This window comes from Nelumbo nucifera, chromosome 2, assembly GCF_055504915.1.
Source record: "Nelumbo nucifera cultivar China Antique chromosome 2, China Antique-T2T, whole genome shotgun sequence".
Classification (NCBI taxonomy): domain Eukaryota; kingdom Viridiplantae; phylum Streptophyta; class Magnoliopsida; order Proteales; family Nelumbonaceae; genus Nelumbo; species Nelumbo nucifera.
The window spans coordinates 42980693-43005346 of NC_142650.1; the positions used below are offsets into that span (position 1 = coordinate 42980693).

A 24654-nucleotide genomic window follows, 5' to 3' on the forward strand; every position below is an offset into this window, starting at 1 on the left:
CACAAACTCTCCTAACTCACTTGTTGACTGAATAATTTGATGATTTCATTCAATAAGGGTGTCTCCTTAAATAGGAGATTACAAGAGTCCTAATCTGAGGAAGTCTCCTTGTTGAATAGGGAGACTTCCAGTTCTATCTTGCTAAGGATAAGATAAGCTAATCCTAATCTGATAACTTACTAACAAGATAAGATAAGAGCAATAAAATAAGATAAGAACAAGCAAGATAAGCTAATCTAATCTGGATGAGACTACTGCTGCTGAACTGGGTAGACTGAGAATCACTGAATCATTACTGCTGCTGGCGGTGGGTCAGGTTTCTGCTGCTGCCGGCGGCGATGGTATGTCTTCCCGAGGAATGCGTCCATAACATTACTCCCCTCCTGGACTAAGAGCTTGTCCTCAAGCTCGAATTCCGGGTATGTGGCCTGGAACTCTGTCAATGGGATCCATGTGGCTTCAGCCGATGGTAAGTTACACCATTCCACCAAAACTTCAAGAACTCCTTGATTGAAACGAGAGCGGAGGAGAGCTTTTGGTTGGGGGAACAGTTTGCCATCTTTCAGGGGTGGTAGGGGGGGTACTTGGTCCGGTGGAACCCTTGTAAATGGCTTCAGCAAGGAGATGTGGAAGACATCATGAATCCGGTTGGTCGCTGGCAGTTCCAGCTGGTAGGCCACACTGCCAATCCGTCGTAGAACCTTGAAGAGCCCATAGAACTTAGGGGACAGCTTCGGGGCAGCCCTGTGGCGCAAGGAGTGTTGCCGGTAGGGCTGGAGCTTTAACCAAACAAATTGTCCTGGATCGAACAACAGTTCCCGGTGGTGCTTGTCATAGGTGAGCTTCATGCGGAGTTGGGCCTGCTGTAAGTGAAGGTGGACGTCGGCTAGGAGGGCGTCGCGTTCTTGTAAGGAGTGATCAATTGCGTCCAAACAAGTAGAACCAAGCTCGTAGGACAGCAAGCGGGGAGGGTCCCGGCCATATACGACGCGAAAGGGAGTCATGCCAAGGGAAGAATGGTAGGCTGTGTTGTAACAGTACTCGGCCCAAGGGAGCCAATCCACCCACCGTCGCGGTTGATCGCCGATGAAACAACGGAGGTACATTTCGATGGTGCGGTTGACCACCTCTGTCTGACCGTCGGTCTGCGGTCGGTAAGCTGAAGAGTAGGCCAGGGTGGTGTCGTGCAGCCGGAATAACTCCTTCCAGAAGGCACTGGTGAAAACCGGGTCCCTATCGCTGACAATGGATTCTGGTAACCCTTGTAAGCGAAAAATATGTGTGAAGAAGGCGAGGGCAACTGAAGTGGCACTGTACGGGTGTGATAGAGGAATGAAGTGGGCGTATTTAGAGAAACGATCGACCCAGATCTGTGACGGAATGGAAAGGGGCTGAAGGAGGCCTGCTGGGTGTAGGTTTTCCCATTTATGCTGTTGGCATGTGGAGCATTTCTGGACAAAATCTCGAATGGAAGTTTTCATACCTCGCCAATGGAAATCAGTCCAGATGTGGTGTAGCGTTTTCTGAACGCCTTCATGGGTGGAGTTATGGATGCTGGTGATGATGGTGGAAATCAATGGAGAGTCGGACGGAAGATGGACCCGTCCCTTATATAGTACCAACCCGTCTTGAAGCGACCAATTGGGGTCGGCAGTGCCTGACTGGATCTTCTGGACCAAGGGTGACCATTCCGGATATTGTGGTGCTGCCTTCTTAATGCCGTCAAACAGAGAGATCCGGGGTTGGGAAATGCCATACAGAGTCATCGCGTCTTCATCTCGCCTAGATAAGGCATCAGCTGCGCGATTGGAGGACCCCGCCTTGTACTCTACCTGGAAGTCGAACCCGAGCAGTTTGCTAACCCAATGCTGCTGAGGGGCAATGGTGAGACGTTGCTCTAACAGGTATTTAAGGCTGTAATGATCAGTTTTGACGACGAACGACCGCCCCCACAAATATGGTCTCTAGTGTTGGACGGCGCGGGTGAGGCCGATTAGTTCGCGCTCATAGGCTGGAAGCTTTAGATGCCGATCGGCCAGTCGGCGGCTGAAGAAAGCAATTGGGTGCCCTTGCTGCTGTAATACGGCGCCGATACCTACTCCGGAAGCATCGCACTCGACAGTAAACTCGAGGGCGAAATTAGGTAACTGCAGGACCGGGGTGGAGGACAAGGCAGTCCTTAGCGCTAGAAAAGCCTCATCTGCTGTGTCGTCCCAGCAGAAGGAATTTTTCTTTAACAGGTTGGTTAACGGTGCTGCCAACAATCCATAGTTTTGAACAAATTTGCGGTAGTAACCCGTTAATCCAAGGAACCCGCGCAAGGCCTTGGCTGATTGAGGTTTGGGCCATTCTTTGATAGCCTGAATCTTGGAACCATCAATTGTCACACCTTGCCCATGGATGACGTGGCTGAGATAAAGAACCTGTCGCTCCCCGAAGGAACACTTGGACCTTTTGAGGAATAATTTGTGTTGGCGCAGGAGCTCGAAAACTGATCGCAGATGATGCACATGCTCTACCCATGATTTGTTGTAAACGAGGATATCGTCAAAGAAAACTAAAACAAATTTGCGCAGATGGGGCTGAAATACCTCGTTCATTAATGACTGAAATGTGGATGGGGCATTGGAGAGGCCGAATGGCATGACCAAAAATTCGAAGTGGCCATGGTGGGTGTGGAAGGCAGTCTTCTTCACGTCGTCGGAAGCCATGAGAACCTGGAAATACCCTGATCTGATGTCCAACTTAGAGAAATACTGCGCACCATGCAATTCGTCCAGCAGTTCGTCCACAACGGGAATAGGAAACTTATCCTTGATTGTCCGGTCATTGAGTTCTCTATAGTCAACACAGAACCTCCACGTTCCATCCTGCTTTGCCACCAATAGGACCGGCGAAGAGAAGGGGGAGTGACTTTTGCGTATGATTCCTTGTTGCAGCATCACTATACACTGTCTTTCTATCTCATCCTTCTGTAGGTGAGGGTAGCGATAAGGCCGAACAACGATTGGTGCTGACCCTGCCACTAAAGGGATGCGATGGTCGCAAGCTCGGGGAGGAGGGAGTCCCTTGGGTTCCTGGAATAAATATGAAAACTCGGCGAGGAGTTTTTCCATAGCTGCCGGTTCTGTTTGAAGGGTATGGACATGTGGTCTCTTTTCTTTAACCTTGCAACCGTTCCATGAAACTTGTTTCCCATTTAGGTGAAATGTCATTGTGAGTGCACTGAAGTCCCATAAAATCGGCCCTAAGGTGATTAACCACTTGACCCCAAGAACAATATCGAACCCATCCAATGAGTACAAATAAATCAACAAGAAGTTGTTCAGAATTGACCTGTATCGGGACGTCGGTACAAATCCCTGGACTGTGAACCTTCTCACCATTTGCGACGGCTACCTGTAGCTGTGGCCGGAGTTCCATTGGTAGTTTTAACTGCAGGGCGGCATGTTCACTTATGAAGTTATGTGTGCTCCCTGAATCGATGAGAATGCGCACCGGATGACCTGCGATCTGTGCCTGTAACTGCATGGTCTGAGAGGTTTTAATACTAGTGATCGCATGGAGAGAGATCTCTGGCTCGAATGTGGTGGGATCCCCTTCCTCCTCCTCTTGCTCATCGATGAGAAGGCAAAAAAGCCTCTTGCATCTATGTCTTGCCGAGTAGAGGTCATCACAGTTGAAACATTGACCTCTCGCTCGACGTTCTGCCATTTCTGCTTTGGTCAAACGCTTGATGGGAGGAGTGGCCATGTTACTGCCTGTACTTGTCACTGCTCTAGAGGTGGTGGTCGTGTGAGGTTTCAGTTCCCGGCTGGTAGCCGAAGAGGGGGTCATTGCTGCTGATCTTGGGGGCACCCACGAGTTCGGTGGACGACCCACATTAAAAATTCCGCGGTTGAGCTGCAGCTTGCGCTCAATTGCGCGGGCTAAGTTCATGGCTGTGACCAAATTTGGGGGATTCTGCATTTCGACATCCACTCGCAGGGGTTCCTCTAGCCCTGCTATGAACATATCCACTTGCTGGTCAGGTCGCACGGATGATGCCCTTGCGAGGAGGGTTTGGAACTGTCGCTGGTATTCAGCAACTGTTCCGGTCTGTTTAAGGTTAATTAGCTCGCCCATCGGGTTGCTGGTCAGTGGGGGTCCGAACCGGAGAAGGCAATAGGATTTAAACTGGGGCCAACTGAGCCCGGGTTCTTCTTGCTCTAACCGATAAAACCAAAGTTGTGCTTCTTCTGTTAAATGAAAGGCGGCTAGGTTTACCTTATCCCGGTCATCTGTCCGTTGATTTCGGAAGAACTGCTCGCATCGATACAGCCAGCCTAGGGGGTCTCCGTTGCCGTTGTACGACAGGAACTCCAGCCTATTGTACTTGGGGACGACGGCTGCTCCATGGCTAACGGACTGTTGTTCGCCAGAAGACTCCGACAGATCTGGTCGGCGGTCGTTAGCGGTTGTCCCTCCTTCAAAGTTCCTTTCCCTGTTGGAAAGGAACACCTCCATCAGACGTCGCAGTTCCCTCACTTCGCCTTTGATCTCACGAACTTCGGAGCTGGTCTCCACGAGTTGGTGCTCGAGGTCGTGGACCCTGGATGGTAGCTGTTCCAGATCTCCCATGACGCCTTGCTTTGATACCAAGTTGTTGAGGGCCCGAGAATAGGATCTCGTCACGGGTCGGTCCACGGGGAAAACCTCCTGTTTTCCCTTGTTCCTTCCTATTCGTGATGAACCTATCTTGGCGCCTTTGGTGATTTGTCCAAGAGATCACCAACTCTCCTAACTCACTTGTTGACTGAATAATTTGATGATTTCATTCAATAAGGGTGTCTCCTTAAATAGGAGATTACAAGAGTCCTAATCTGAGGAAATCTCCTTGTTGAATAGGGAGACTTCCAGTTCTATCTTGCTAAGGATAAGATAAGCTAATCCTAATCTGATAACTTACTAACAAGATAAGATAAGAGCAATAAAATAAGATAAGAACAAGATAAGCTAATCTAATCTGGATGAGACTGCTGTTGCCGAACTGGGTAGACTGAGAATCACTGAATCATTACTGCTGCTGGCGGTGGGTCAGGTTTCTGCTGCTGCCGGCGGCGATGGTATGTCTTCTCGAGGAATGCATCCATAACAGAGTGGATAAGGTTAAAGGCCCAATCCTTTTGCTAACTTTAATCCCAGATCCGCCCCACAGATGGGTGATCATATCAGCCCAGCTCGAAATGGGCTTTTGGCCAATTAAGTGTTCAGTGCTTAACTAGTTTCCAATCTGCTGCCCAGTTGGGCTTCTTTGTATGGCGTGGGACCCAAGCATTGATCTACACACCAGCCACATGGGTTCAGCCCAGCCTTTATTACAAGGCCCAGCCGAATTCACTGAAAAACTCAGTGAACCCCTGAGCCCATCACATGGACCCTATGGGCCCAACACTTACATTAAGTGGTCCCTGGGCCAAGCCATCTTATAAAAACCCAGGGACTGTGGGCAGGTGCAAGATTAGCCCATCAGGTACTATCCTAAATGGTCTTACACTTAACCTCTCATCCCTTAATGATCAAGCACTACCCGACAAGAGAGAACCTCTCCCTCGGCTGCAAGTAACAGTGCCGCACTCTCCACTCACATGGATCCCGGGAATTAAAACCATTTGCAAACATTTTGAAACCGTACAAATATATATATATGTATATTAATTTTGCAAAACAAAATTCCAACGATTAAAATCAACTGCTGGCAGTTTGGTTTCCATCAGAAAGAGTGCATTCCCGATCATTACCTTTGTCCGACAAAGGGGCTGATCCTGTCACTATGATCACCCACTCAGATGAATTTTCAGACTGTCCCAACATACCCAGGTTTTGATCCACGCTAAGGATCTCACTGATTGGCATATCAAAGACAGCCTGATCCAACACCTAATGAAGTATCATAATCGAGTCTAGGGGTCAGGTGTAACTTTCTAGTTTTGCCCATCTGTCTCCAAGGTCCAGGGCAACACTGGAAATTTGATCCGGTTCAAGGATACGAGTAATCCCATACTGCATGGCCTTGGGTCTTACCCTGGTGGCCGAGACAGGCCATCCCAACACTTGGCGGCACACCAGTATCAACCTTGGCAAGATAAATCTCCCCAGACTTATCCAACGGCTGTGAACATTTAAAACTAACACGTGTCTCATTGAGTGTCCAGTTTTAGGGTCTTACACAAAATTATACCAAACAATATGAATCAAACATGCACTTTATTTATTTACATTAAATATCAAAAGTACATCAAATCGAATTGAAGCTAAGGGCATACAAAACTGTCTAACAGTTACTTATCAAGAAAAAAGGTTGCACATGGGGTCAAGACTATGGAGATGTTTAACCCATTTACAGTAACTTGGGACCTCCAAGACTTATGTTGAAATGCTGTTATTTTGTATGTTTAGTACCGCAGGGGTACTTTAGTCCTTTCAGCCTGTCTTATTTTAAGTTGTGTCGCCCTAGTATAAATAACAACAAAGTTGGCGCCGCCAGCAGCGGTACTGTTAGGTCCGAAAGAAGAGATCGAGCACACCTTCCCTGTCTTCTCCATTTGCTAGATCCAGATCCAGATCTAGATTCAGATCGGACTGAAGTACTCTCTCTCCCTTCTCTTTTTTTTTTTCTGGTCGTGTGCCAGAACAGAACCTGTAATAGGTTCAGATTGTTAATGTGAGGTGAGCAGTCCCTCTTCTTTCCTTTTTTGTGGGATCGGCTGATCCCTGTAACAGACTGTAGGTCAGTAATGACCTTTACATGCTGAGACAACAGCTTTTTGGTGAACTTGTAGGTCAGGGGATGACCTGTATATGCTGCAACAGCAGCCAGAATTGACTTGTAGGTCAAGAGAGGACCTGTATATGCTGCTACAGCAGTCATACCTGATTTATGGTAGGCCAGTGATGACCTGTGAGTTTGGTAACCGCAGCTAATTTTAGTTGAAGAACTGAGTTTTAAAAGAAGGAAAAGGAGGGGAGTGGTTGTCTCTAATTCTCTAGTGCAAAATATATTTTTTTGGGTGTTTGGCTGCTTCTTTTTGGCCTTCCTTGTGTTCAGTTGAAGTGTAACCTGAAGTTGTGATTATGAGTGGTGAAGACTCTGCCACATCTGGAGTCTCCTCAATGCAGAATGGAACAAGTGGGGGAATAGATTTACCCTTCCCTATGGCTGTTATACCCCCAAATTATCCAAGATTTCCACCGAGTGATCTTCACCCAATTTCAAACTGAGATCCAAATTTTCAATCCGATAACGCAAAAGAATATTTTCATAATGATCTCATGGAATTCTTTGCTTTGCATCGATCACTTCACCGTAGCTCCTATGCTCGAACACCACAACAAAATGGTGTTGCTGAAAGAAAGAACTGACACCTTCTTGAAGTGGCTAGGGGTTTACTCATACATATGAATGTCCCAAAACGTTTTTGGCTTGAGGCGGTCCTTTGTGCTACCTATCTCATTAACCATATGCCCTCTCGCTGGTTAGAGTGCAAAGCCCCACATCAGCTTCTTTTTCCCAAAGCTCCTCTTCTGTCATTTCCTCCTCGTGTGTTTAGTTGTCGTTGCTTTGTTCAAAATCTGGCTCCCACCCATGGAAAATTGGATCCCCGTGCTATTCCTTGCATCTTCTTGTGGTACTCCCTCACTCAAAAGGGGTACCGATGTTTTGATCCCGTCTCCCAGAGATATTATGTTTCTATGGATGTCTCTTTCTTTGAGAGTGAGCTTTTCTTCCCAGTTTCTCCTCAAGGGGAGTGTAGAAATGAGGAGAAACTAGTTCATCTGCCCCCTATTCTTGATCCTCCTCCCTTTCGTGTTTTCTTTCAATGCCACAAAAGCTAGCCAAGTTCAAGAGTTGTGGAGCATTTAGAAGCTGTACCACCAATACCATCAAACTCTCCGGGGGTGGATCCTTCCCAACCAGGTACCTTGGTTCCCATTGATGTTCCTGACTCTAATACCTCTATTGCTGATGACCTTAACCTTCCTATTGCTCATCGGAAAGGTGTTAGGTCTTGCACCACTAAACACCCCATATCCCACTTTGTTTCATATGAGAACATTTCACCGTCCTTTTAGGCCTTTCTCTCTTCCATTGACAGTGTTCCTATTCCTAAGAATGTGGCAAAAGTTCTTTTGATACCTGAATGGACAGATGCTATGAAGGAGGAGATTAATCCTTTACATAAGAATGGTACATGGGAACTTGTAGATCTTCTTGAGGGGAAGGAACCAGTTGGGTGTAAATGGGTTTTCACAGTAAAACACAAGGCTGATGGCACGGTGGAGCAGTATAAAGCTCGTCTAGTAGCAAAGGGGTTTACACAAGTGTATAGATGGATTATGCAGAAACTTTTGCACTCGTTGCTAAGATGAAATCCATTAGAGTTCTTTTCTCCTTAACTGCTAATCTTGACTAGGAGCTTCATCAACTTGATATCAAGAATGAATTCTTGAATGGTGACCTTGAAGAGGAAGTATACATGGTGCAACCTCTTGGCTTCCGAGCTCAAGGTAAGGAATAGAAAGTGTGCAGGTTAAAAAAATCATTACATGGCCTAAAACAATCACCGAGAGCCTAGTTCAGTAGATTCCATGTAGCAGTTCAACAAAAAGGATACAAGCAGTGTCAATCTGATCACACACTATTTGTGAAAAGAGGAGAAGGAAGGATTGCAGCACTGATAGTATATGTTGATGATATAGTTATCACTAGTGATTGGAATGATGAAATTCAAAAGTTGAAGAGTTTCCTTGCTACCCAGTTTGAAGTGAAGGATCTAGGTCCCCTAAGGTACTTCCTTGGGATTGAAGTGGCCCGCTCAAAAAAGGGTATCTTCATTTCCCAAAGAAAGTATGTCCTAGATCTACTCCAGGATACAGGAAAATTCGGAGTGAAGCCTGTTGATTCCCCTATTGATCCTAACCACAAGTTAGAAGACTGTCAAGGTGAACCCGTCGAAGATGTGAAACAGTTTCAGAGACTTGTAGGAAGACTGTTATATCTTTCTATGACTCAACTAGACATTGCTTATGCAATGGGAGTTCTTAGCCAGTTCATGCATGCCCCTAAGACTACCCACCTTGAAGCAGCAGAAAGATTTCTCAAATATCTTAAGAAGTTCCCAGGTGCAGGTTTGTTGTTTCAAAAGCACGGGCATTTGAAAGTTGAAGTGTATACTGATGCTGATTGGGCGGGATCCTTGAATGACTGGAAGTCAACAAGTGGCTATTGTACCTTTATAGGAGGGAACCTAGTTACCTGGAGAAGCAAAAAGCAGAATGTAGCTAGGTCTAGTGCTGAAGCTGAATATCGGGCAATGTCTCATGGAGTGGCAAAAATTATGTGGTTAAAGAATTTGTTGAGCGAGTTGGGCTTTCCAGTTGATGGACCTATGACTCTTTATTGTGATAACAAAGCAGCCATAAACATTGTTGCTAATCCTGTGCTGCATGATAGAACTAAGCATATCGAAGTTGACAAACATTTCATTAGAGAAAAGGTTGTCATAGGGGAAGTGTGTACTCCCTATGTCAGTTCTGAAGACCAACATGAAAACATCTTCACAAAGGGGTTACATCACTTGCGACATTATGATTTATGTGACAAGTTGGGCATGATTGATATCTATGTCCCAACTTGAGGGGGTATGTTGAAATGCTGTTATTTTGTATGTTTAGTACCGCAGGGGTACTTTAGTCCTTTCAACATGTTTTATTTTAAGTTCTGTCGCCCTAGTATAAATAACAACAAATCTGGTGCCGCCAGCAACTTTCTGAGACTCCATACTTTTGTCTCTCTTCTCTCTCTCTCTCTTCCTTCTCCTCTAGATAACAACTTACAAAGAAGAACTTTGATGGTTGCAGCCTAGGGAATCCAGGCCCTTTTGATATTGGAGAGTTCTTAGATAATTGGAAGGAAATATACTAACTTTATGTTTTGATGGTGTTGGGATTGGTGACTCAACCAAGGCATGGGCTGTGTTGCAAGGACTAAGAAGGGTAGAGTCATGTGCTACAACAGGGTAGCTAAAGAAAAATCAGGCGGGTTCTTGGAACTTTGGAAGTAAGTACAAACATCCAATCAGGGAGACAAAAGAGCTAATGAAGGAATTGAGAACAAGTGTTGAATGGATACTAGTGTTTTAAAATGTGGAAATGTGACATGAGGTGTTCCACTACCTGGAAGCATGAGGTGTAGTTCAAAACGTAAGAGGCATAAGCGTCCTAAAGAGGAGGAAGAGGAAGAGGAAGGGGATCTCTTTTTTTTTTATCAATAACACTTTCATTAACTCATCAAAAGAAGATTTACAATAGGAAGACAAACACGCTTATCTTCCAAGAGAAACAAAGAACCTCAAGAAAAGAAAAAAGAAAGAAAGAAAGAAAACACACTATAGTTACAGCTTAGCCCAAAAAAGTGAATCCCTTTCTGCCCCTTGTTTAGCTAAACCGTCAGCTAGGAAATTAGCCAATCTTTTAACCCAAAGTATCTTAACTTCCATCTCCCACACCAGCCACTTGAATTTCCTCCTCTCATTATTGTACTTCCATAAGCCATTGTGATCTTTAATCAGCCACCCTATCACCACCTCTGAATCCCCTTCAATTAAGAGTTTCCTGATGTTCAACTCCTTAGCTTTCTGTACTCCTTCCATAACTGCAAAGATCTCAGCTCTAAAGGAGTCACCCACTCCAATTGGGCCTGAGAACATGGCAGAAATGACTCCATTTTCATCCCTAAAAACACCCCCAATCCCCGATTGTCCCGGATTTCCCCTGCTACACCCATCAAAGTTTAGTTTCACGAATCCACTAGGTGGAGGGGTCCAAGCCACACTCATTACTGACTTAGTCTGTGTGCAACTTGCAACTTCACCCCACTTCCTCAACATGTCATCCACAATGTAATCTGTGAAAAGCTCCAAAGGTTTCAGCCATTGTACCGCCCTAATATGAATGATAGCCCTCAGATCTTCTGCTCCTCTCTGAGCTTCTGAGAATATCCTGGAGTTTCTTTCTTCCCAAAGTGTCCAACATATTGCAGCCCTTAGTCCTCTCCACATTGTCCTTCCCCTTTTTATCCGCCACCTGAAAAGAGAAGGGGAAAAAAGGCCTTGCAAGTCGGATGGGGTATTCCAACTACATCCAAATAGGGACAAAGCCCATTCTCAAATTGACCTTGCAAAATGGCAAAACACCAGTAGGTGAAAACCAGTCTCCCCATCCGCTTTACAAAGAACACACCATTGAGGTGACAAACAAGTATTGGGTCTCTTCTTTTGGAGTAGATCACCAGTGTTGATTCTTTCCAGATAGGCTTCCCAACAAAAACTACCAACCCTAGGAGGCATTGCTCTGCACCAAACCTCGTCAACAGGAAAATGAGGGAAGGTAGGACTTGTGGACTGACTTAAGACTTTGAAGAAAGAAGCACAAGAAAAAATGTCGTTGGGAGAATGTGTCCAAATTCTAGAATCCGCCCTAGTGGGGTCTAAGACAACGTTATCAAGAATTGCACTAAGGCTCAAAATAATGTCAAAGTCTGAGTCCCTCAAATCCCTTCTTAGACGGGGTGGTAAAAGACGAGATTGGCTCATTTTTCAGATCAGAAAGAGTAAACAAAGAAGGAAACTGATCCTTTAGAGGGGCACTCCCCACCCAGGTTTGTTCCCAGAATTTTATGAAGTTACCAGAATTCAAATCATACCTGATATTAGGGGAGAAAACTGGTAGCAGGTCATGAATGGCTTTCCAAGGAGAACTGCTTGTGGTCCTAGCTCTGATTCCAGCGTCCCATCCATTATGCTCCAGCCCATGAATACTTGCCACTATTCTAGCCCAAAGCTTCTCCTTCTCCAACGGGAATCTCCACAACCACTTTCCCAACAGAGTCATATTCCTTCTCCTAATATTCCCAAGCCCCAAACCACCACATGTCTTACTCCTACAAACTATCTCACAATTAACTCTATGATCCCTCTTTTCCTCTCCCGGTTCCCATAGGAAATCTCTCATTAACTTCTCCAATCTATTAGCAACTTTCACTGGGATTTTAAACACCGACAGGAAAAAGATAGGTAAATTAGCAAGCGTGGCCTTAATAAGAGTAATTCTCCCACCAAGAGAGAGGTAGTTCTTTTTCCAAGACACCAGTCTTTTTTCAAACCTTTCCACCACCGGGTTCCAAAAGCTCTCTCTCATAGGATTATCACCTAAAGGAAACCCTAAGTAGTTCAAAGGCCACCCTGAGACTTCACACCCCAGCACTTCCCTAATCTCTCCCTCCTCCAAATTCACCCCCACAACACAGCTTTTCCCAAGGTTAACCTTCAAGTTGGATATTTGCTCAAACAGTTGTATCACCGACTTCAAATTCCTGATAAAGCTCACATTACCGCCTTCACAAAACAGAATAGTGTCGTCAACAAACTGCAAGTGAGTAAGGGGGGTTTCCACCCTCCCAACTCTCCAGCCTCTAATAAGCCCCCTAGAATCTGCTCTGTGAATCAGTTTCCCCAAAACCTCTGCAATTAGAATGAACAAGAAAGGAGAAAGGGGGTCTCCTTGTCTTATACCCCTACTGGCTGGAAAGAAATCTACCACTGTCCCATTCACTAGCACTGAGTAATGACAATTCCGGACACAACCCATAATCCACTTACACCACCTATCCCCGAACCCAAATTTAGTCAAAACTTTCCTCAAAAATTCCCAATCCACCAAGTCATAAGCCTTTTCCAAGTCCAGCTTACAGACCACTCCCTTCTTCTTATCCCTCTTAAAGTTCTCCACACTCTCATTAGCCATTAAAATCTGATAAGTAATTTGTCTTCCATTCACAAAAGCTCTTTGGTAGTGTGCAATGATATCTGGCAAAACCTTCTTCAGCCTCAAAGACAACACTTTTGCAATGATCTTATACAAGCTATTAACCAAGCTAATTGGCCTAAAATCCTTCGGGTGGGAAGCATCTTTCTTTTTTGGAATTAAGGCTATAAATGTAGAGTTCACACCCGGATTGACAACTCCTCTCCTGAAAAACTCCTCAAACACCCGCAAAAGATCATCTTTCAAAATATCCCAACAGTCCTAATAAAAAGCCATTGTGAACCCATCCGGCCCTGGGGCTTTTGTTCTATCCATAGAGAATACAACCTCCTTGATCTCTTCTAAACTAAAGCTTCTCTCCAACCTTCTCCTGTTCTCCACCCCTACATCTGGCCAATCCAAACATTCTACCCACACCCTTCTACACACAAGCCTTCTTAGAATAGATTGGAAGTGCTCCACACAAGCCCCAACAATCTCCTCTTGATGTACTAGCTCAACTCCATCTACTACCAGTTTGGAGATCAGGTTCTTCCTTCTCCTGCCATTTGCTAGAGAGTGGAAAAACCTAGTGTTTCTATCCCCCTCTTGCACCCATTTACACCGAGATTTTTGCCTCCAGCTAACTTCCTCCTTGTGCAGGCAGTCCTCTAACTGTCTTCTTAAATCTCTCCTGAGCTCAATGTCTTCCTCTCCAAGTTCTCCCCTTTCTTCTTTAGAGTCAAGGCTTTCAATCTTATCCAACAGATCTCCCTTTCTTTTTTCTATCCTCCCAAACTCCATCAGATTCCACTCCTTGATTTTTGCTTTCAAAAATTGAAGTTTCTTATGGAATTTCATCCCCTCCCATTCCACCAATGGGTTACACTCATACCACCACTCCCTCACTTTGTTAGTAAACCCTGGGTGGAGTAACCACATATTTTCAAATCTAAAGGGGGTAGGACCTCTACGCCTTCTTTCCTCCTTAGATAACACTATGGGCCAATGATCGGAGGTCACCCTTGGAAGAGCTCTAGAAGCCAAGGTTCCCCGATCCAGAGAGAACAGGAATCTATCCAGTTTAGAGCAAATGGGTCTAGATTGGAGATTTGACCAAGTGAATGTCTTATGGGCTAGGGAGATCTCTTTAAGCTCAAAGTCATCCACAAAGCTGTTAAACTTCCTCATGCTTTTTGTCACCCTCTGGTTAACCTTATTGGATTCCTCCGAGAATCTAATCACATTAAAGTCCCCACCCACGCACCAGGGCCCATCCCAAAACCCTCTAACATCCGCCAATTCCTCCCACAATTCCTTTCTCTTTTTGTAGTCATTCGGTCCGTAAACATTTGTGAGAACCCATGTAAAATCACCCTCATGCTGCTTAAACTTCACGGATACCGAGTACTTTCCGATCAACTCCTCCAGGCCTTCAACCACATCCCTCTTCCACATTGTTACAATCCCCCCGGATGCACCCCAAGAGGGGGCAGCCACCCAACTAATCCCCCTGGCTTTCCAAACACTCCGTGCCCAATTGTTATTAAACTCCATTCTCTTGAACTCTTGCAACAGTACAATGTCTGGGTCAAACCGTTTTATTACCTCTTTTATTGTCGCTCTCTTCCTTGCACTCCCAATTCCCCTCACATTCCAACTAAAAATTTTCATTCCACTTCTTATTTTAACCCCTTGCCACCTTCCACTACTTTCCCCCTTTCCTCCTATCTCCTTTTACCCCGAGAATCTTGTCTCCTACATCTCTCTTCAATCTCTCTACTTCACTCAATCTCCTCTTCTTTGTTTTGATCTCCTTCTTCCTCTTTTATAATCTTTCTTTCAACACATTCAAATCTTCCAACCTACAGCCCAACTTCTCTACAAATTCTGCTAACAAGTCTTCTCTCACCGAGTCCTCCACCCTTACCCTTCCTATAGAAACCCCTCCAACTCTATCCATCTGCCCGTTCTTCCTCTCCCCTGGTCCCACCTCTGTTCTTTCCTCTCCATCCAACCTCCCTCTCCTATTACCTCCCTCCTTCCCTATTCCTTTCCTTCCACCTCTACCCTCAATCCTTTCCCTCCTCTCCACTAACCCCTCCCCTCTTCCTTCCTCCCCTTCCCTCCAAATCAACTTTCCTTCCACTTCCTTAAACACTTTTTCAATGATTTCCCGCACTTTTTCACTCCTATAACTTCCTTCCCTCACCTTCCCACTTTCCTTCATCCCCCTCTCCCCCTCCTCGGAGAGCCCGCCTTCTAGCACGACTGCATAATCATGGGCTACAGGACATGGAACAGAAACAGAATCTGGAACCAAAGACACAGGAGACACATTAGTAGCACAAACCGAATTCACTTGGTTACCTGGGATTGATGGACAAACTAGAAAAGGACAGCTCCCGGCCTCCCTCTCTTGTTCCAGAGGTTGGTAAACATCTGTCTCCCTTAGTTGGTTGGGAAGTACTTCTGTCCTTTGGTCAACCTGGTGATCTTTCCCCTCTACCCCTGGTTCACCCCCAGATGGTGTGTTCCTGCTCAGCTTCCTGTTCTCCCGGTTTACCCCTTCTGATAATCCTTGCACACTCTGTAGTCTTGGAAATGAGTTGACCCGATTGCAATCTACCCCCTGAAATAAGCTTGTAATATTCCACCCATCCAAGTCACCACCAGCACAACTCCCTTCGTTGTTTACACTGCCCACGCTAGTACCATCAGTAGAATGAACCTCCGCTTCTTCATCTCCTTCACTGCACTGCGCCCAGCCTTCATCCTTCTCTTCCCTCTCTTCAGTTCGTTCCCTAGCAAATCTTGGATTCGGCCTTTCTGAGGAGCGTTGCAGTTGGCTATGCTCCTCCAAACTTCGCCTGGAAACCCACTGCAACACCGGTTTCTTCTCCAACTTCTACCGCTACGCACAAGCCCCCCCCTTTCTCACGACTTGGGACAATGATAGACCATTACCATTGTCTATCAGCGCCCCAAGGGAAACCCCTTTGCCCCGACCCACGTGACAGTTTAAGTTATCACGTGGGTCCTTCAACTGGATCCCCCTTTCGGAGTTACGCCCACCCAACCCGCCCGCGTGACCTTTTAAGTTGTCACGTGGGCCCTTCCAAAACTGTCCCGGCTCAACCTTCACCTCGCCCGACCCACCCGCCACCTTCAATGGCTCAGATCAGACCTTTCGGCTCCCCAACCCATCCTGCCTTTTCGCCACGTCAGCAAAGGAAGAGAATCCCGCCATTAATTTGTTTAATTCAAACCTATTTGAAATATTTTCCTTAAAAAGATTTCTTGTCATTTGGTTTTCCCTAACCGACTCAGTAACCCCAAAAAAACCTTTCATCTGCTCCACCTTTTCAACTCCCAACCTAAGCCCTCCGCGTGTCCACCACCCCGCCAGCTCATCATCTTCTACCTTAGGAACACCTCCCCACCATGACCATTCAACTTCAGAGGCCACCCACACCTTGTACCAGGCTTCATCCGAGCATATTTCAATGACCCTCGGCAGGTTCTCATGCCTAACACCAGCAACCTGTAACTCCACAGCACCCAGAAATCGTTTATCAGCTTTCATCAAGATGCTCCCAGACAATGCACAATGTGTTCAAGAACAGAGTTCCGCCAGAGGTGAAATGGAAGGCCTACAAGCTTCAGCCGGATACAACCATCTTGGACTTCGACTTCATTGCATAATGGACTCCATTTCTGAACCTGTATCAGAGCTCCATCCACCACTACTGCTTTAAAACTTAGCTCCTGGTCGCCTACATCAAGCACGGCTTTCGTCTCTGCAAAAGGGAACAACATAGCTTCACTCCCAGATCCTAACTCCCCTGCCACTGTACACAGAACCCTTCTCCAGTCTGTCACTCCTCTATCGGCCACTAACACCCTTCTTTTCTTCCACTCATCCTTCCCTGCTCCTACCGATAATCTTCGAAGACTAGAAGTGCAAGCAACCACCACTTCAGTTGGAATGCCTTGCACTTCTATGCTCCCAGAGGAACTAATCGAAACTGCCCCCTCCTGAGCTTTTTTACCCTGGTCTTTGGATTTTTGACCATTTCTCTTCACCCCCTCTTCTCTCTTCACTTCCAAGGCTACAAGAAAAGACTGTAGCACCTTCACAAAGTCCATCCACCCTTTCCGTAGCCTCCCTTCTGGCACACACAGCAATTGCTTTCCACTTGTTCCAAAAAGCTCCACCACAGAGATAAACCATCCCTTTCTGTTTCTTTTCAATTCTGTTACAAATTTCTTACCTGGGACAGTCATTGAATTTGTCCATCCAATCACCTTACCAGAGTTGATAGCCCCATCTATGAAACCTTTCAACCAGACGATAACCTCCTTTGACACCAACACAGTTGCCCTGTTATTCTCTCTGATTTTCAAAACTTCCTCACCTTTGATCCTTTCCTCTTCGAACTTGAAAGTCTTGGCTTCGATCAACACCTCAGGCCTCCACCTTCCTACTACTCTGAACCTTCCCTTGTCCTCCATCCCCACCTCTTTCATTTCTATGGAAAATGTTTTATATTAAGAAGAATGAAGATGCATAACACTAGCTGAAGGGGGGTCTTCCCTTTCTTCCTTTCCTTTCCTTTTTCTCTTTTCTTTTCTTTTCTTTCTTTCTTTTCATATGAGGCATGCATGAGGCATACGACTCTTGCACACCTCATGCAAAAGGCATTTGAGATGTACGCCTCAGGCTATTATGCCTCATGCACCTAAGGTGTACACCTCATCAGTGCCCCTGGCATGTGCCTCAAGGCATTTTGGGGCACCTCAAGACCCTCGCCTGGAGGTGTGCCCCCCCACACCTTTAAATTATTGATAGGTACCTCAATCTGCTTAAATGGTCTGGAAAAATAAGGAGGAGCATTGAGAAATCAGATGTGTGGTAATTGAATATCCTAGAGGTAGTTAATTGAGGCTAGATGCCTCTTTGGGGTGCCGGTACTGTACTGATGCACACTGCATAATTCATATTAATAAAACTCAGAACAGCTATTGATAAAAAACATATGGAAAACATGACCATAAATGTATGGTGACCCTTTTCTACTCATGCTATTGTTGAGGAATCTTTCCAAGTGCATATTTTTAAAGAGAAAGGGAAAATAAAATAGCATTCTTAAAATGTTCACAGCTCAAAACAGTGACTCTGAATACAGAAACTCACTTTTCTAGAAATGGACACTGAAGAGAAATTCCTCTTACTTAGCATATCAATGGCAAAGTTCAGGAAGTATGCCAAAAAGAAAAGGTTGTTGAGCTACGTATTGTTGCATGAAAGAAATCACACCACCATCATCATCCACATTGCCCCACTTAAGTGAGCTCAACTGCATGAATATTTCTCATTCTGCTCTAAAAATGCATATCATCTGCTAAAGAACAAATTATCAAGTCATTTTTCCAGATCTGTACCTAGGTTCCTTTTCTGCCTTTCCCTTTCATTTTAGCACCTTCAACTTGCAAATTGTTGTTCCTCCTGACTAGCCTCTTTGTTGATCTTCATTTCACATCACCAAACCATCTTAAGCAATGATACTCATGTTCTACCAAATTGGTGCAACTTCTAAGTTTCCTCAGGTACTCATTCCAAATGTTATGCCTCCTAATACTGCTTCTTATCCACTCAACCAAAGTTCAAAATGTTGGTCTGCACTAGTTTTCAACAAGGCTTAAAAACAAAGCTTCGGTGAGATTCAGGGATTTTGGTTAACAAACGAGAAAAAAAGTTAAAGACTAAAAAATCAAATTAGAAAAAAAAAATTCCTCTCCAAAATTCCTATTTTCTTTAGCTTTTCCTTTTTCTGCATCCTTTGCATATTCCTATTTATTCTTTATTTCTACACATATCCTATGTCATGTCTTCTCCACATGGGATGCAAATTATCTAATATTTTAAGTCACAGCTACTTGGATGGTCTCACTCTAAAAAAAGGGGAAAAAAAAACTATTTGAAGTCCATCACTATGGGCATAAAGATGATGTGTCAAAAGTTGGTTTGTTCAAAGCGAGTATAATTAGAAAGATTGTTCAATTATCTATCTGGTTAAGCCCAAGATCACATGATTCAGACATAACTCAAGAAAGTTATTGCCAATTTACGGAAAAGATCATTGAGATCATTCAAAAATAAATCCACTTAAATTAGATCAACTATTAAGTGAGTTTTTTGCCTTGTTTCCTCTTAAAACTCTTGGAGTTGCTTGGTTTAGCATGTAGGAAGTTTTCCTTTGGTTTCCCTTGAAGAGACTAGACTTCGAGAATGATGATGATCAAAGTAATTCTACATTATCATCCAGCTTTATATCATCACCTTCTCCATGCCCTGTCCTCTCTAGCCAGTAATTGAAAATGATAAGGAATTAACTGAATTGATGAATAAGGTTGTTGATCATGGTCATGGCCATTTGTTATAAATTGATAAATACTAAAAGACCTCCAAAAAGGAAAGAAAAGGAAATACTGAATAGTAATGAAACATACACTAAGCAATGTAAACAAAATTTAAAAAATTAAAAAAGGGATAAACAGATGCTCTTAGAGGAAAGATATTACAAGAAAATTTTCCAAAGACTGATTTAAAGAGAGGTGCAAAGTATGAATCATACCTTATGGCCATGTCTGGGTCACACCTCTCAACACACATATTTACAATTCTAAATGGGTCCACAAATTCTTTAATAGAAAATCCAAAACCTATATCAGTAGAAGAATATCCATCACCCATCACAAAATATGTAGAACCAAATAATGTCCAATTTTTAACATTTAAAAAAAATCACATCTTATATATACACAGCATAGTAAAACAAATTGTAAGTTTATACTTAAAGCATCAGCTACTTGGAGCCCGGGCAACACTGATTACCTACTCTAGAAATGTGAAGTTGAATGTATCATCTCTGTTCTCTATATACTATTATTGTTTAGAACTATTTGGAAGAACAAAGTTCAACCCTTATCCCACGATTTGAGGTCGATTGCTTGATCCTACTACTACTCTCTCCCCATTTTTTCCAGTCATGTCTCTTGAGATCTTTTCTCGCTAATCCAACCTATTGTACTTTAATTTGTACTTAAAGTATTGGTGAAAGAAATAGCACAATGTAAAACTATCCATATTTATCGCACACTAAGCACTACTTACAAAAACCTTAACTATAAAATGACTTCAGAAACTACCGCCACGGAACTGCCCTTGATAATAACTTCCAACCAGAAAAACATCGGTAGGAACTCATCTTAGTTTATTACCTGAAAGAATTTCCATCAAACCAACAACATCCTCCAATTTACCATCATCTGCAAGCCGGCGACATTCTCGTGCAAGAAGCTTCCTTCCCGAACCGTCGATCAGAGCCGATGGGCGAAGCCCTAGCTTATCGACCCTATAGAAAAAATCAATGAAAGTCTGTCTCTTGCCATCACGAAGAAAACCTGAAACCCCCGCAGATACAAGTTTCACACTCAGTGAAGCAACAAACTGCCAATGTGGTGTTCCAGAAACCAAAACGGTCTCGGCGATCATCAAGAAATCTTCGAGCTTGCCATCCTCGGCGAGCTTCGAGGCGAGGTCGGCATAGTATTTCAAGCGGTTCCGATGGCGTGGCGTCAGATCCTGACGGACACTCGTGAGCAGAGGTGGACGAGGGGCGGCGGTGGAGTCGACGGATGAGCATGATAATTTGGCGGGAGATAGTCTGGTGGGACTCAGTGACGAGTGCTTTTGCTTGGTGGAATGGTGGGGAGTTGGGCTTGGACTTGGAGGGAGAAGCATGCAAGAGCCAATGATAACCAGCTCTTTCATTCTTGGCCAACCGTTTCTTCTGGTGAGAATTCTGGCTTTTTATACAGCTTTCGAGTTTCGGGTAAAGAACTCGGGATTGAATTTGAAAGGCGGGTCTTTTTTTTGTTGAAGTTTGGGTTAGGTTGGTTTCGACGGTTGGACTGTTAAACTGTCGATGTTGAATTACTTTGCCACGCAATCAACGAAAAAAAAGGTAAATTACAAAGACCCCATGTACTATGGAGTCTGTGACAAAGACCTCCTTATTTTGTTTTGCAACAAAGGGCCCTCTGTCATTGCAATTCCCGTACTACCTTTGTAGACAATTGGGAAAAAAAACATTATTCATCTTTCCCAACTCACGATACACGAACGGCAAATCCACATTTCTCTCTCTCTCCCTCTCTCTCCCCCGATCTCTCTTCTATAGACCTCTATAGGGAGTGCTCCAAAACCCAAATGCTGCAGATTCTAGAGTCCTGTTCTATTGTCCATTGGACTGATGGAAGAATGGGCGAAGATGATGGAGACGAACTGGGCTGGGGGTAGCGACTGATTCGGCGGAAGTACAGAGGGGGGCAACAACTGGTTCGGCAGTGACATAGGGCGCGGCAACTGTGGGAAGGAGCATAAATATAAAAAGAAAATGAATAATGAAAGATGGAGAGAGAGGGAGAGAGGCTGGTGGTGGATTCGCTGCCGCTGAGTTCGAATCCGCCGCTGCAATCAATTGCTGCGGTGGAAGTCCGTGATAGGTTTGAAGACGGAGGCGGCGGTGGAAGTGGAGGAGGAGGGATTGCTCTTCTGGCGGCTATAAGGGAGGAGAGAAAGAGGGAGATCGGCAAGTTCTCTATACCACCGCTTTGCATCGTCACTGAGATATCTTTTCACGACAGGAGATCCAACCTCGCGGCTGTCCCAGTAGCTGTTAGAACCCAAATGAAACACCAACCCAGTAGAAGATGAAGAGGAAGTAAGTGTTTGGATTTGTGTGGTCAAGGGTTGTTGGGTAGTCGAAGTGGAACCTGTATCGACAGTTGGGTTCCTGTCAGTTGTGTTATCGCTGCCAATGTCTGGTTTTGTTGACCAACGAGTGAGATAGGAAAAACCATTTCTAGATATAGGACTTGGGCACTTCTGGCGAAGAAACACAATACCAGTGTCGGTGATGCCGCAAGCATAGAGAGCGAGCATACCTGGTCTGGTGGAGGCCCCTGGAGGAATCAAAGTTGCTGGCTTCGCTGTTTGTGGAGTGGTAGAAGAAGCAAGGACCCTAACGATTTTGAACGTTGCTACTGTTGCCGCTGCAGATGTTGTGTCCATTGTAGAAACAGGGCCACGCAACTGGAGACAGTGTTAAAAGGGACGGCCTGCGTCGTCGGAGGCAGCAGTTTCATTGCCTCTCTTCTTGTCAAATGTAATTTTCCATTCGATAAAAAGTTAAAAAATAGAAAAATAAATTAATTGCAATTTACTTTGAAATGGCCCCATCCCAAAAGTACTTCAACTTACAACTTCAATACTATAGAACATAAATTTCAACTGAATTCAAGCAAAGGACTACAACAATTGTTTGAAATAATTGGAGTTTTTTTTTTTTTTGGAGTTTCTCACACCAACCATTTTTCGTGATCATTCTTTCTTTTATGGCCCCAGACGGTGGGGCGAATCCATCATCGTCGCTATCCCCAGCCCATACCCAGAGGTGGGCCAACTCAAATCCCTGCGAGGAGGTTCCACATACCCCGATCCTACGATCTTAGGGTTCCCGACATAGGTGACCAGCCATGGACCCTTGACGAGGGGGGAATCTGCGTTTACTAGCATTTTTTAGAGTTTGGCTTTAGGTTTCCTCTCCCTTCTTTAGTTTCTAAGTTACTAGAATGGTACGATATCACTATCAATTAGCTTATCCCCAACGCTCTTAGGACCATAATAGCGATGTTGGTGTGGGCTCATCTTCGGGATGTGAAACTGACGTAGAAGATGTTCCGTGCCATGATCGTGCCGAGGAAGCATGCTTCCGAAGCCAACATGTACTACTTCCATCCCCAAAGAGGGAAGTTGGTGCACAACCCTTCATCCGTCCATGGGTGGAAGGATAAATTTTTCTATGTCTCCTGCCCCGAAGGATGGAGGTTCAGGTCGAAGTGGGGGGAGGCCTGTGTAGTTGTTAAGAGATGTCCCCCTTTGCTTCGAGATGAGGAAACCGTTGTCGTGGCTCATTTGCTTGTGATGGGGACAGTCCAGGTGAAGCCGTTAGTGGAGGAGGAGATTCCCCTAGTGTTCGCTGGGATTAGCCCTGCCCCCCTCGGTAGGAGAGGTTTTGTAGTTACTTCGAACGCTTTCTACATCTTCGGCTGGTTGTGCTGACCATTTTCCTTTGTGTTCGCAAAGATACCAATGGATGCCAAGCAGCGATTGCTCGAGAAGGCCTATGCAAAGCAGGTTGGGAAGAAAGCAGGGGCACAGATGCCGAAGTGGTCCAGCGAAGAGGTTGCCCCCTGTGTCAGCAAAGGGGGAAATCAACGCATTTCCACCAAGGGGAAACGACCAGTGGTGGCACCCCAGGAGCTCGCCAAGGGGGCCAAAAAGCCAGTAGAGGTGCCGAGGGGGCTGAGGTGTCGAGCCCACAAAAGGGGGCAGAGATGGGTCGAAAGAGGCCCACCGAAGACACGCCGAGGGAGGAGCCACCATAGAAGGTGGCCAACGCCAAATGCCCGGTTGAAGATGTGGCGAGGAGACTTGTGCTCGGGGAGCGTCCATCTGGGCCTTCTTCGGCTCCGCCATCAATGCAGGGGCTCCCCGAGAGAGCCGAGGGGGCCGACAAGGTGTTCCATCCGCAATGGCAGCTTCACGAAGGGGACTCCATACAGGACGAAGGGGTCAGCCTGGCCTTGGTGAGCGGGGCGACCCTCCCGAGGGATCGTTACCGCTTGTTGCAGAGCGACCTCAAGGCCATCTATGACGAGGGCTTGTACCAGCTGGCAGAGGTAAGATTTTTGGTTTTTTACTTTGTATCTTATGTATTTCTTTCTCTTCCTCCTATTTTGTTCGCTAACTAGTTCTGTTGCAAGCTTGGCAAAACTTCATCGGTTTGGGGGACTGGTCGAGGCTGGCAATGTTTTGCCTTGACAAGCTGGAGAAGGAGGAGAGGCTCTAGAAGTCCGCCGAGGAGAAGCTTCAAAAGGAGAGGGAGAAGCTTCAGAAGACTATTGTTGCTGCCTAGGAGAAGTACTAAAAATTTAGGAATGCATTCCTCGACGAGCAGTCAGTTCGGGAATGCCTCGAGATACAGCTGAAAGAGGTGCGGTAGGGTCTCTCCAAGGAGCAAATGGAGAGAGTTCTCCCGGAGAGCATTGTCTCTGAGGTGGAGAGGCGGGCAACCGATGCTGAAGGAAGGGTTTCCGAGGCAGAGAAGAAGGTTGTTGAGGCCGCGACATCTGTGGAGCAGGTGAAGAAGGCAGCAACCAAAGCAGTGGAGGCATTCAAGAAGTCCTCCGAGTATCTGGATGCGCTCGTAGAGTACGCGTTGGCGTCCTACCTTGACGGGATTGATGATACGAAGAAGGCGCTCCTATAGGTGATGTCGGGCTTTGACGTCAAGGGGATATAGGTGATTCCAGATGCCCCTGACGAAGCCCTGGCTGCTGATGACTTCGCTCCTCTTGTCGACAACGAGGCCTAGGCGTGGATTCCCCCCTTTTATTTTTTTGTTCTGTTGTTTGTGTTTGTTGTTTTTTTTTTTTTTTGTGAATGTACATGTGTTCGGCCCAAGAGGCCTTAAAAACTTTTTTTGTAATGGCAGTATAGAAATACAATAATGGATGAAGCCATTTTTTGTATATGATGTGTGTCTTTTGTATGTTGTGTTCTTCTCCTTCTTCTTTATTCTCTTCTTCTTCTTTTTTCTTTTTTGAGAGGTCCCTGCCCCTCCAAACGACGATACCACAACACACAAAAACACGTATAGCTCGGTCATAGTTCGTAGTTAG

The 24654-nt window shown here is 45.3% G+C and overlaps 1 protein-coding gene across 3 annotated transcripts in view; it reads right to left on the reverse strand.

Annotated features, from left to right (window-relative positions):
- LOC104599339 (Tetratricopeptide repeat (TPR)-like superfamily protein) overlaps positions 1–22119 on the reverse strand; it is a 43925-nt gene extending 21806 nt beyond the window's left edge. Inside the window, exons 1-2 of one of the 3 annotated variants that reach the window (XM_010261847.3) lie at positions 20128–22115; positions 19482–19569 (exon numbers count right to left, since the gene is read on the reverse strand). In XM_010261847.3, the coding sequence (XP_010260149.1) occupies positions 19482–19569; positions 20128–20680 (641 nt within the window). In that variant the 5' untranslated portion in view covers positions 20681–22115. Of the gene's footprint in view, positions 1–19481; positions 19570–20127 lie in introns of all 3 variants that reach the window. The other 2 variants (XM_010261846.3, XM_088898128.1) reach the window with 2 other exon arrangements.
- Positions 22120–24654: the final 2535 nt, after the last annotated feature.